General features: G+C 32.3%; 1 protein-coding gene across 3 annotated transcripts; it reads left to right on the forward strand.

Moving 5' to 3' along the window:
• The first annotated feature begins 7,040 nt into the window (after nucleotides 1–7,040).
• On the forward strand, nucleotides 7,041–11,164 carry LOC120151030 (chromatin modification-related protein eaf-1-like). 3 transcript variants are annotated; one of them, XM_039163587.1, is made up of 4 exons: nucleotides 7,041–7,509; nucleotides 9,034–9,315; nucleotides 9,896–10,238; nucleotides 10,272–11,164. In XM_039163587.1, the coding sequence occupies exons 1-4, from the start codon at nucleotides 7,345–7,347 to the stop codon at nucleotides 11,102–11,104; spliced, it is 1,623 nt and encodes a 540-aa protein (XP_039019518.1). In that variant the 5' UTR covers nucleotides 7,041–7,344; the 3' UTR covers nucleotides 11,105–11,164. The 3 variants fall into 3 exon arrangements, with proteins under 3 accessions (XP_039019518.1, XP_039019516.1, XP_039019517.1); XM_039163586.1 differs by having other exon boundaries at nucleotides 7,052–7,167; nucleotides 7,322–7,509; nucleotides 9,896–11,164; XM_039163585.1 differs by having other exon boundaries at nucleotides 7,042–7,509; nucleotides 9,896–11,164.
• The last annotated feature ends 3,201 nt before the right edge of the window (nucleotides 11,165–14,365 follow it).

Here is a 14,365-nt window from a genome sequence, read left to right on the forward strand (position 1 = left end):
TTAATTATGTAAATAGTTAAGAATATTCGATATTCTTGATATCTAATTATTTACAAATATGCCGAGATTTTTATTTAGAAAATGATGGAATGTTATAGTAAGGGAATATATATTATTAAAAAAAATATTTAAACTTTTTTCAGAAAACGTGGAAAATGGTAGTTTCGTAATAGAAAAAGAATAACTTAAGGGAAGTTGTATTGCGGCCACGATGATTTTTCCAAGTCTGGTAGTTTGAAGAAAACAGCCAATTATTGCAAGAAACGTTTACGGTCCAGATCTAATCACACAATCAACCAAGTTTTCCTATTCATTCACGGCAGTTATTGCGGAAATTTCCATTACAATCCATAAAGAATCTGACCCTGTTTAGAGTGAAACTCATATTAGAGGAGCCAAAGGTAATATGTTTGAATGTACATATATGTTCCAACATTAAGAAATGCAACTAAACTATACAGCTTGAACGTTCCCGTCAACGAAAGGATTTCCCAAAAAGATGCCCTATTCAATTGAGGGTTCTCACATAAAAATCTAAATGATAAAGCTGAAATATATTTAATTCAAATGTACTTATTAGAATCATAGAAACCGAACGAGATGGAAGATGGATTCAGGTCACGGATGGGTTCAAATTTCGAACCTGATGGATTTCAATATGATCCAATCAGGTTGATTTTTTTAAATCATGTTCAAGTAGGATCGAGTTTAAGTTTTACATAAAAAAATATTTGATTCGAAAAATAATATAATTATACTTTATATATTTAGTGATAATTGCAATAATATTTCTCCTTATATTATTATTTTTCGATTAAATCTCTATTTTATTGAATAAAATTAATAATTTTATATTATTTCATGTTGGAGTCGTGTTTTATCTTAAAATCAGGTCAAATTTCAAGTCAAGATAAATTCCTTAAATACGAAAAAATCGAGTTTCGAGTGAAAAATATAAAATTTTAAAAGCATATCAAAAAACCGACACAATCCAACCCATACCCATCCATAGTTCAGATGGAAGGTGACCATTACAAGTGTAGAGGTAGAATTCACATTTACCTTTACTCATTTTCTTTTAAGTGCATTATTAATGCTTATACGGTGCCTGTTTCAAACATTCTAATGGAGTTATTGTTTATTTCTTGCAAATTTTACTTTGTTTTAACTATGAAGGCTTCATTGAAGTTTTAAGTTCGAGTAGTTACGTTTATAAGATATGTGAAGTGTTATTAATTAAGAAATATTTTTAACAAATATTATATTATAATCACATCATACTACTAGAAAAACATATGAAAACTTCCCATTATATGGTATCAACAACATAGGTTTAATTCTTCAAAAAAAAAAAACACACAACAACAACAATCTAGGTTTAAATTGCGGCTGTGATCGTATCTTTAATTGCGTTTATTGTAATTATAAAAATAATATGTGTTATTATGTTAATTTTAAATATCGTAATTGTACATTAACGATTCTAAATAACACCTTTATCATTGTATAGTTAGGGATGACAAAAAAAACCGAACCCGTCAGGAAAAATCGAAAACCGAATTAAACGAGTCGGGTTCGGGGATGATAAACGGGTTCGGGGATGAGAAAACCGAATGTTTTAAACAGAGACGGGGACGAGTTTGGTAATCCCCGCCCTGATTACTCGAATACCCAGCCTGATAAATATTAAAAATAATTATTATATATATATATAATATTAATAATATATATATATTATTTATATATTTAATTTAAATATATATACCGGCCCGATACCCGTTTAAATAACTGTTTATGCTAAACGGGGATATTCGTTTCCCCGCGATTTTCCTCGATTATCCGATGAGGATCCCCGTTTAAATCACCGCAATTTTTTAAGCGGTACGAGTTTTTTAAACGAATACGAAAGCAGAAGACCAATCCCCGACCCGAAACTACCCCGTTGCCATCCCTATATATATATAATAGTCGTTATTACGAGAACAAACCACTATTTAAATATATGATAATCAATATAAGCATGTCAACGAAAATAACTCATTTATGATAGAATAAAGTTTTTGGTTGGGACGTTTAAGTTTGACATCATGTGCTTTGATCATAGTTTCATCCGATCTAAAAGGGAAGCGTACATTATATTAGTGGGTTAACACAACTTTTGTTATACCAGATTTAAATTTGTGGTAAGACACTTCATAGATACAATTATTTTAACTTAAATTTTAGAAAAATTAACATTCTTTTATTATAGATTCATAATACCTAAATAATTAAATAACTATTATTATTAGGGATGGCAAACGGGTACAGTTTCGTGGATTCCGCACCGCATCCGCTCCAATTGGAGCGGGGATGGGTATAATTTTAGCAGGTAGTGGGCGGGTGTGGATTTATAAAGTGGTACCCGTCGTGGGTGGTGGGCGGGTAATGGGTTTGAGACATTACCCGCCCCGCATCCGCCCGCCCCATATCCGCCCGCCCAGCTAAATATCTATTAAATTTTGGACCATTATGAATTTAGGTGTAATTTTAGAGACTAATTTATAAATTTTAATATTATTTAATATATAACATATAATTTAACTAAATATTAATGATATTTAGTCTTTAATCTGGTATTTAATTAGGGGAATATTCGGTTCTTTGATTAAACCCATAATCCCACTAACCACGTCACTTTCCATGTTATTTAGTTCATGCTGCCCATCCAAACACAAATTAGTTCGTACTATAAGCATTAACATTAAAAGCAACAGTTTTCATGTTCTTTAGCCACTCAAAACCCATATTAGGCGCACTATGAGCATTAACATCGAAAGCAACACAACAATCCAGCTCTGCGACTACATGCTCCCTACAATCTGTCTCCATACCATTCGTAGAGCCCCTCCTCAGACAAATTGAAGCATGCGCTGCTACCCCATCACGAACTGTCTACGAACCAACTCCAACATCTCATTAGTTTGTTGTCAGGCGGGTCTAGATGGGTATGTCGCTAGTGGGTAGTAGGTGTGGGGATGGATTTAAAAATGTACCCGCGTGGGCGGGTGTAGATTTGAAAATTTATACCCATCATGGGTGGTGGGTGGGTGGCGGATTGAAAAATAGTAGGTGGGTATGAGGATGGGGGAAGGGATATCCGCACCCGATCTACCCGTTTGCCATCCCTAATTATTATAGTTTACTCTATAATTATTTTCATAGCCCGGAGAAAAATAACGTTTGGGATGTCCAAAAGACAAGGGAAAAAAATATAATTAATTTTATCATCGTATATAAATAAAAAATCATTGTGTTTGGATAACCATAATCGGAAATGATTACGGGAAAGAACATTATGTGGACCAAAGACAATTGAAAACTAAATAAAAAAGGTATTTTTAATATTTGTGGAGAATAAAAATTCACAATGGCATAGAAAATCCTCCTCCGTTTATATGAATGACGGTTCTGATGTGACTGATTAACAGATAATTGTATTTTTGACATTGAATAATGATCTGACGTGTCAATTATTTAGATTATAATGTTTGTATTTGCAGAAATTATTGTAAAGGTATATTTGGCCCATCACCCATGTGATGTGCTTGGATTAGATGATCCAATTGATCACCCTGGTTGTTGGGTTGTCTATACAAAGGAAATTGCAATCGTCCTTGACTATGATAATACAACAACATAATATTAATTCAAAATCTGCATGAATAACACGAATTAAGTAGTCTCAGTGATAAAATAATTATTATTATTTTTTGAAGTTTCGGGTCCGAACACTAAAAATATCAAGAGTATAAACGTTTGATGTCAAATGATTGAAAATTATCTTTGAATAAATATTATCTTATACTTACTCCAGATAATAAAAAAAAGAATGAATAATTTAAAATTAATATGTTAAAAATAATTTTGTTAAATTTTAATGACAATTAAAATTATACATGATATTTTAAACTATCCATATAACATTTGGACGTGTGTTTAAAATTGAGTAAATAATGTTGATGGTATATTATATTATTGATATGTTCGATTTTGGTCACTAAATCTGAAAGGTCTGGTTTTGGTCACTTTTATTTTCGATCTGTCTTATTTTGGTCATTTGGTCGTTGACTCTTGTTACTTTACTGATTTTGCATGTTAGTAAAAATAACTAAATTTTAACTTGATCTCTAAATTTTAAATGAATATTAATTTGACCTTAAACTTTATATAAAATACTAATTTGACCCTTAAACTTTATATAAAATATCAATTTGACTCCTTAATCCAATAATGAGCGTCTCAAAGACATCATCTTCTACCGGGTTAAATGCATTTCGGCATTGCAATGATCAGACAATTTCTGTATTGACACCTTTAACATGGGAATCTTTAGATATGCTACTGTCGTGGTTGCCATCACAGGATTGAAACAATTATGGTTTGAAACATAATTTTTACATTTTTAACTAGTTGTTTCTTTTGAAATGAAATCCAGTGGTCACAAAGCTTTGATGAAACACGAGTATTTTTTGGTAGGGAAAATTGTTCGGTGAATAATAACCGTCTTTAGACTTCCCAGTAGAGGTGTAAACGAGCCGAGTCGAGCTCGAGTATTGCTGAGCTCGACTCGACTCGAAAACTCTGAAATTAAGCTCGACTCGAAAACTCGCGAGCTTAAAATTTCCAAGCTCGACTCGAACTCGAAATCCTGAACTAAAGCTCGTGAGAGCTCGAAAAGGCTCGAAATGAAGAAAAAAAATTCTTAAACTTAACTCGATTGAAGCCTCAAACTCGAACTCGAATCTGAACCTTAAATGCATGAAAATCTTAATGTATTCTCTTTAAAAAATCAATACATAAATATTAATATTTTTAATAATTTTTTAAAAAAAATATATAATCTTATATATTATATTTTCGAGCTGCTCACGAGCTTTTCGAGTCGAGTATCAAGTAGCTCGTTTCAGCTCGTTAAGAATTCGAGTCGAGCTCGAGCTCGAGTCGAGTCCATTCGATCCGAGTATTTATCGAGCCTTGATCGAGTCGATCTCGAATAGCTCACGATATGTCTCGTCTCGTTTACAGCCCTACTTCCCAACCATAAGCTGGTTAAAATTTTCACGTTCTCTTTTTATTTTATAATTTTCTTGATTTTATTTTTTAAATAAATACTAGATTTACGTTCAATAGATCAAATAAAGATGAATTGAAAAATTTAGAATCCAACAATCATTGGTGACAAGACAATAACGAATCTAAATTTAGTATAAATAGATTTAAGAAAATCGAATTAAGGTCAATAATTTAACTAAGGGACCACTACCATCTTTTACACCACTTTTGTATACATTATTTTTAATTTTTACTTGAGTTTAAGCACTTTAAGTTTTATTTGATGGATCAAGTGGGTTTGAGTACATAATTTTATTTTCTCTCAAACTTCTCTATTTTTTACAAGGATTTTCTAGACCCAAGTGGGGTTAATTGACCCTAACAAACTCTACTTGAATTTGCCCCTAATCGGCGTTCGGATAAGCGGTGACTACCGACAGCTATTGATGGTGATTAGCAAAAATGATGAGAGACGATTACTGGTGTAAATTTTAATTAAATTCAGAGATCAAATTGATATTTTATATAAGGTTTAATGATTAAATTAATATTTTAAATAATATTTAAGATCAAATATTCTATCTAAATTTCAAGGGTTCAAGTTAAAATTTAATTATTTTTTGTTAATGTGCTAAGTTAACAAAGTAAAGGAGTTAACGATCCAATAATAAAAATAAAATGGACCAAGATTAAAACAAATTATCAAAACTAAATGAACCGAAAATATAAGAGACAATCAATATTGCTTACCCAATTTTAAACATGTCCATGTGTAACATAGATAATTTGAAAATGTTATATATATATTTTTTTGACTATCATTAAAATTAAGGGTAAATAACACAATTGGTCTCCTAACTATAGGATACTATTTTGTTGAGTCTCTCAAATATTAAAAGTTACAAAATGGTCCTACGACTATAATGAGGTTCTTTGTTAAGTCTCTAGACTATTAAAAATTATAAAATGGTCAATCGAATATTCATTATGTTTCAAACTCGTCATTTCTGTTAAAAAATTAATAGCAGTGATAGCTGGACTTGATCTCATAATCTCAAACGACTATTATATTTTAGTCAACATGTTAACATCAAACTCAGACGATTGTTAAATTTTTAACGAAAAATGACGAGTTTGAAACATAATGAATAGTCGGGTGACCAATTTGTAACTTTTAATAATCGACGGACTTAATAAATCAACTATATATTTGTTAGAGGATCATTTTGTAACTTTTAATAGTCAATAGACTCAACAAAACAATATCATATAATCGGGGGATGATTTGTATACTTTACCCTAAAATTTAACAGAATTATTTTAACATAATATTAATGAATTGCCCGTCCAACTCAGTTGGTAGAGCACAAGACTCTTAACCTTGTGGTCGTGGGATCGAGTCCCACGGTGGGCAATTCATGATTCTGACTACCGGAGGTCTTCCACGGAAGTTGCTCTCAACCCATTTGGGGGCAGCCTACTACCTTACCTCCCGTCATCCCATTACATATGAGAATATGGTCAGCTAATTTTAACATAATATTAATCCTAAATTATTTGTACAATGATACAAACTATTTAAAATTTGATACATATGTTTTAAACATGTTTTATAATATCATCTAAATTGATATTTATTTTTAAATAATTTATTAAATTAATAAAATAATGTGTTTGAAATAAATCAATAACTTAAAAATTAATTTAAAATTTAAAAACACCATATATAATTAATTCAATAAAAACCAAAGATAATATTTAAAAAATTGACTTACTTTATGTATAAGTCTAATTGAAAACTGAAATAATTATGAATTTCAAACCTAAATTATTAAAATAATAATAATATTAAGCCTTATTTTTATGAACAATTTGGATTATTTTTAAAAGGTGAAGAAAGAAGTATCATAATTCATATCATCATCTTTACCTTTATCAAAGTCCAACAAAAAATAAAAAACCCATCTTTAAAACGTTTCTTCACTCTTGAACCTCTCCCTGTTTCCCACAGAAATCAACACAACAACGACGAAAGCCTTCAAAGAAATTTCCTCTCCTTTGCTTTGCATACAAGTTAATTCAAGCTTCAATCACAATCTTTATTTTTGGTTTTATTTTTAATCTCTTTGTTCAGTACAAACAAAGGCTTAAAAATCTTAAACTTTTTACTTCCCCCTTTCGGTAATATCCCCAGAGAACTAATTTTACTGTTTCGATTTGGGGTCAGTCTGTTTTCTTTTTTCAGGGAAAATGGCTTCTGGGTTATCGGGTCGGGGCAATTCGGGTGGTTCCAAAGGGTTCGATTTTGGGTCCGATGATATTCTTTGCTCTTATGAGGACTACGGAAACCAGGAATCGTCTAATGGTAGCCACGCTGAAACCTCTATCGGTACTACTACCAGAAGCTCCAGCAAGGTATATGTTGTTGCTTTTTTATTTGTGGGATTTTCTTCCTTCTTCTTTTGCGGTAAGAGGGATTTGATCTGATTAGGGTTTTTTCGAGAGTTTTATTTGACAAAGAGAAAGGCTTAATTTTGTCCATTTGATCGATGGTTGACTTAAAATTAGTAAAGCTTAGAACATACTATATTGCCTATTTTTGACGTGTAGGTGCGAGAAAATCTGTGAACTTATATCGGAAATATTTGTAATTTACAGGAAGATTTGAGTTTTTACAAGTGAACTTTCAAATACTATAATTTTCTCCTTTTATCGTGGGAGCTTGTTTCCTTTTCGGGGAGGGGTTGCTGTTTTTTCCGTTATATATATATATATCCAATTGGTTACAAATCTTATGGTAACATACTAAGCCGAGAGTAATCAGAGATGAGTGTTAACAAATCATGGTATTTGCAAAGGGTAGAAATCATATGATTTGGATATTATTAGGAAGTTTATGGTGTCTGTAATTTCGTTGCTGCTGGACTCCCTTTTTTATGAGAACAAGAAAATGTTGATTCTTGGGGATTGTTATAAGAAAACGAAAAATTGTTTTCCAATTGCAGGAAGTAGAACCTGATGCTGGCTGAAGTTCAGTCTTTAGATGGTGTAGAGAGAAACTTTCTTGTACTTTGGTCGTGTATATTATATCACATTTTTGGTATATGCTATGAGTAGCAAGTTTAGGTTTGGATTTTGGAGAACGTCTTTTGATCGGAAAAAGAATTACCCTTTCTTAATCAAATATATACTCTACCTTAATAACATGTTAGAGTTATAAAAATCAGCTACCTATTTGTTGTTTTGCAGCTGTCGGGGGGGGGGGGAGGGGGATGGAGGTCTATAATCCACCATTTTGGCTTTTATTTTCGCATAGCATATATCTTATTTGTTGTTTTGCAGCTGTCGGGGGGGGGGGAGGGGGATGGAGGTCTATAATCCACCATTTTGGCTTTTATTTTCGCATAGCATATATCTTTATTGCATCTCCATCCTTGATCCTAAGAATTTGTAAAGTCAAATCTGTCATTTTAGGTATCTATTTTCCTATAACGTATATCTTTATTGCATTTCAATCCTTGATCCTAAGCATTTGTCTTTGTTGTTCCTTAGAGAAACAATGACCAAACCTAGAAAAGGTCACATGCACTTCTTGATCATAAGCATTTTTCTTTGTAGTTCCCTACAGAAATAATGACCAAACCTAGCCAAGGTCACATGCAGTTTCACAAACTGTAGTTTAGACCCTAAAGTTCTCATATTAGATGTTTTTTTTGGCCATGGAATGTTATTGCATTGAGCTGTTGATCTTTTGCTTTATGATGTGAAACAATAACTTGAAAAATATTGTCTTTGGGGTTGCATTACATATCATAGTTATTCCAGGGAAAACTGAGCTACACTTGCTCTTCTTTTTCTATTGTGATAAGTGGTATTTATTGGTGCACTGCCTTTCGCTTCTAGAGTAAATAATTGATCATGTTAGACTGACCTCTGTAGGATTTTCACAAAGGCAGAGTGGCACGATCAATGTTCCCACCTAATGCATACAGTCAACCAGATGATTCATACTTGGATGTGACTGCTACTGTTGAGAAGACCATGAAAAAACATGTGGACAACCTCATGCGCTTTCTTGAGGGAATAAGTTCACGACTGTCACAGTTGGAGTTATATTGCTACAATCTTGATAAATCAATTGGAGAAATGCGATCTGATTTAGTTCGTGATAATGAAGATGCAGATTCAAAGCTTAAATCTATCGAGAAACATCTTCAAGAGGTGAGTATCGTGTGAACATTGTATATCATTTTCATTTGTACCCTCAGTCCCGACTTAGTTTTATTTCCTTTTACGGTCCTTGTTCTTTACAGAAAACATCTCTTTATCTTTTTCCTCTGAAGCCACCGATCTAATTATCTAAAATGGAGCTGCAAGCAAGAGAAATACATGAAATATGGATCATAAAAGATCTGGTAGTTTATTGCGCTCCTGCTGTAATATTCTAGGAGTAACTTCATCTTGCATTAAAATTTGACAATTTTAAATTTTATTCTTTGGATCCATATCATATGGAGATTTGGCTTGGATTCAGGTTCATTCTGCATGTTTTCAAAGCACTTAGTTGAATATTTTGGAGATAAGCCACTCTTAAATTACATGCTTGATCTCTTTTCGTGGCCTATTTAAGAGAGACTGTATTAGATAATCGAGTTTGGAATTTCTTCCAGCTGGACTTCAGTTCCATCACCTTGTTTGTTACTTTTTTCTGTTGCTGTGAGAATGCCTTGATCGTCATGTGTCGGAACTGTACCATTAGATTCTGGAAATTTACTTCTTAAGTATTCATTGCACGATGTAGGTCCACAGGTCTGTGCAAATACTAAGAGATAAGCAGGAGCTAGCTGAGACTCAAAAGGAGTTGGCTAAATTACAACTTGTTCACAAGGATTCTACTTCTTCCGGTCACTCACAATCCACTGAGGAGAAGGCATTACCAGCTGCCTCTGATTCTAAAAAGACTGACCACACATATGAGATGCAAAACCAGCAATTAGCCCTTGCACTTCCACAGCAAGTTGCACCACCGCAACAGCCTGTGGTGCCGCACTCTCAAGCTCAACCTCAGAACTCGACCCAACAATCCTATTATCTACCTTCAAACCAGTTATCCAACCCCCATGCTCCAGCTCCAGCTCCCGCTCCTGCTCCAGTCCATGTTCCAGCCCAAGCCCAAGCCCCTGCACCACCTCCACTTCCAGCTCCAGCACCAACCCAACACACTCAAAGTCAATATTTGCCACCTGATCAACAATATCAAACTCCTCATATCCAAGACATGTCTAGGATGCCACCACAGCCTACGCAGACCCATCAGGTACCACCTGTCCAATCATTCCCTCAGTATCCACAACAGTGGCCACAGCAGTTACCACAGCAAGTTCAACAGCAGCAGCAGTCCTCTATGCAACCACAGATGAGGCCTCCTTCCACACCAGCTTACCCTCCCTATCCTCCCACACAATCATCAAACCCATCTCATCCCGATACATTACCACACAGCAACCCTATGCAGGTTCCATATTCTGGAGTTCCTCAACCCGTGCATAGTCGCTCTGATTCCAATCCGTATGTATACGGAGTGCCTGGCAGAACACCTCCCCAGCAAATCAAGGGTACTTTTGAAGGACAACCAAGGGATGGGTATCAGGCTTCTGGCTCCCATCCCCCTCTTCCTCCAGGAACTGCATACATGATGTATGATAGTGAAGGGGGTAGAACAGATCACCCGTCCCAACAGCCTCACTTCTCACAGGGTGGGTATCCCCCTGCTAATGTTTCTCTTCAGACTGCTCAACCTGGTGTTAGAAACTCCGGCCATCCACAGTATGTTCGAAACCATGCTTACAATGATCTGATTGAGAAATTAGTGAGCATGGGTTTCAGGGGTGACCATGTTGCCAGTGTGATTCAGAGGATGGAGGAGAGTGGACAGCAGGTGGATTTTAATGCGGTGCTTGATAGGCTGAATGTGCATTCCTCTGGTGGTTCGCAGAGAGGAGGATGGTAAATGCCATTTGCATGGTTGAATCGATCACGAATATTATTTGAATAAAAGGCTCGCTTTCGTTATGTATATCTTGGAGGGATATGGGTATTTGTATGTTACTTAGATATGCAACTTCTAGAAGCTGTAGCTTAATTTGGGTTTGATCACAATGTTACCTTGTCATGTTACCCTGTTTATCCTGGTTACTCATTTACTGCAACCTTCTATTTACTTACAACAAATCTCCAGTCCTTGCTATCCGATATTTAAATATGTTTGTTTATCAAATAGTTGTTGAATATTGCTTTTACATAACAAGGAATGAGTAAATAAAAAAAGGTAAAGGGTATGCACCCTTGGATGAAAGGTCTTCTCTAGTGGACCCCTAGCTGTTTCATGTTTGCCCATCTCTGTTTCTAGGTTTTTTTTTTTTTGCAGTGGCGGATTGGATATACATAATTTTTTTTCCTCTTGTTATTTTAATACATAAACCTAATTTTAATAATTTTTAAAAAAAAATACCGAATATGCACATGTTTTTTAGGGACTTAATGTATCCGCTTTTACTTTATGTATCTTTTGTCAATTTTACTTGATGGGGGTTAATATATGGCCAACATTCTTAATCTCACGAAAGTTTCTGTAAAATTTTTAACACGACAAAGTCATGGGTACTCCATGTCTTTCCTTGTGTTTTCATAACACTTTTCCTCGTTATTTGTATTCTCTAAACTAATTTTGTGCATGTCTTTGTTCTTTTGAACTTTTAATGAATATATGGTTTTTGCCTTTAAAATTAAAATTAAAATTAAATTGATAAATGAATAATCATATCAATTTTATTAACTTTTGCGTTAATTGATAAAATTATTCTTTTAAATATTAATGACATGTGATTTATTGACATTATTTTATAAAATTTCTCGTAATTAGACGGTTATTCATGTAGTTTAACTTTTATTAAATAATGTAGTTTAACCTTTTAAATAAGAAAAAATGTTGAAAAGGCAATCATTTTCTTAATAATTAACATCTTTAACAAATTCAAATAAACTTAAGATCTTTCATTTTAACATAAATGAGACTAGTTCAATGTTTGATTTTCTTTTCCAATGAGTTTGAAACCTTCAAAAATTAAAGGGAAGAATGGATGATTTTGATCATTCTCGATGTGGCAGCTTGGAAATCGTGAAAATCTTTAACAAATTCAAGATTTTTTATTTTAACATATATGAGACTAGTTCAATGTTTGATTTTCGTTAAACTATACGAACCAAGTGACCTATAGTTGTTACTCTTAGAGCATTTTGACCCCAACGTTTCATTTTAGAATAAAGAAGACTCTTAATGTTTGACTAAATAGTCGTTGTGTCCCTTATTCTTTTCTTTTTAGAGCATTTTGACCCCAACGTTTCATTTTAGGATAAAGAAGACTCCTAATGTTTGACTAAATAGTCGTTGTGTCCCTTATTCTTTTCTTTTGGAGCATTCCCCCCCCATATTTCATTTTAGGGAAAAAAAATTCTATTTGGAGCGTTGATAATTAGTTGATTAACGATTTTCATCTACGGAGGGATCTTTTTACCCTAAAATGAAATATTGGAGATCAAAATGCTCTAAAAAAATAAAGATCAAAGTTACTATTTTATCGAATGTTAGATGTATTTTTTGACATTATATCGTATTTATCAGTACAAATAAAACAAAATTATTATATACTCTTATAAATTCATATTCTTATACATTGTAATAATTATAATTTAAAAATAGCTTCATATATTTTATCCAATGTAAAAAAAAAAATCAATATATCTATGATTATCACGCAACAAATTTATGTATTACATAGATATATATAATAGTTCAATATAAATGGAAGAGTTAATTGTATCATATGTCCTCAAGTTATAACTCTAATTTTAAATTAGTCCTCAAACTTTTAAGTATTTCGATTTCATCCCCAAACTATCATCCTAAATCAATTCTTAAATTTTTAAACATTCTAGTTTCATCCCTACACTATGACCCTCTTTCTAAATAAGTCACCAAACTTTTAAATCTTCCAATTCCATCCCCAAGTTTATCCAAATATGTAATTAATTCCAATCATAGTTTAACCTAAATTTTGTTTTTCTCAAACATATAATAATATAACTTGGCCTAGCGATTTTATTAACAAGGGATGTGATTAGTTTAGGGATGAAATTGGAATATTCAAAAGTAGTTTAGAATAATAATCATAGTTTAGGGATGAAATTGGAACATTTAAAATTTTAAGGACCAATTTAAAAATAGAACCATACTTTGATGATGCAATTAGCTCTAAATTTAATTCAAAATAATTTAAATTTAGTGATTTAAAATTTAAATATCCCGGATTAATCCAATAAGGCTAGTTTTGTAGTGTTTTGAAGAAAATCTTATATTAAAAATTAGAACTAGGACAAGCTTTCCGTCTTTATTGGTGTCGGTCTACCTAACTAGATGCAAGCTTGAGTGCTAAGCCAATTAACTAACTAGCAGATAAGGATGCATTAATAATAATAATAATAACACACATATATATTGTTGGATTCAAATTCGTAATTGTAAATACATATATAGTACATAACGCTATTATATAATATAATATAAAATTACACGACTAATTATGTTATAATATCATAGATACTAAAGTGTCATGAAATTAAAATGTAGATACTATAAGTTATATTTATAATTTGATGATCGATAAATTTATAAATACTTAAAAATTGATTTAATATTTAGTTATATAAATAGGTATCGATTCTCAAGAAATATATTAACTTGTATTTTTTTATATCATGTCAGAGAATTTGTATACAAAAGAGAAACACATATCTTCTAGGATGATCTTAACATTCTAGGGAATCTCTGACAATGGATTCAAATACGCGTTTATGAATATAATATTATATTCTTAATGATTTAACGTGATTAGATATTGAATTTGATCTTATATCAATTATGTTTTGGTTATGTTTAGATTCTAACATATAGTTATACGAACTCAGAGATCCTAGTAGAATAGAGTTATTTCATATCGATCCGAAATTCTTCTCAATTAATTAATATCTTTCATTTTTTTCCAATTTATCTATTCATTAAGCATATTATATCATAAATTGTTTAAGTTAAATTAAATTAAAAGAAACCTAAATAATAAATTCTAACAGAAAAAGGATCAAACTAAATTAGAAAATTAATAGAAATATAATATAACTACCCTGAAATTCTAGGATAATAATAATAACAATATGT

Source organism: Hibiscus syriacus, unplaced genomic scaffold (genome assembly GCF_006381635.1).
Source record: "Hibiscus syriacus cultivar Baekdansim isolate YM2019G1 unplaced genomic scaffold, ASM638163v2 tig00111027_pilon, whole genome shotgun sequence".
In the NCBI taxonomy this organism is placed as follows: domain Eukaryota; kingdom Viridiplantae; phylum Streptophyta; class Magnoliopsida; order Malvales; family Malvaceae; genus Hibiscus; species Hibiscus syriacus.

What these genes read in the sequence shown, in the direction of transcription:
- LOC120151030 (XM_039163585.1), top strand. Translation starts at nt 7,345, where the DNA reads ATGGCTTCTGGGTTATCGGGTCGGGGCAATTCGGGTGGTTCCAAAGGG. An exon ending in CTACCAGAAGCTCCAGCAAG is followed by an intron (nt 7,510 to 9,033) that starts GTATATGTTGTT and finishes TGACCTCTGTAG; the next exon opens with GATTTTCACAAAGGCAGAGT. An exon ending in TCGAGAAACATCTTCAAGAG is followed by an intron (nt 9,316 to 9,895) that starts GTGAGTATCGTG and finishes TGCACGATGTAG; the next exon opens with GTCCACAGGTCTGTGCAAAT.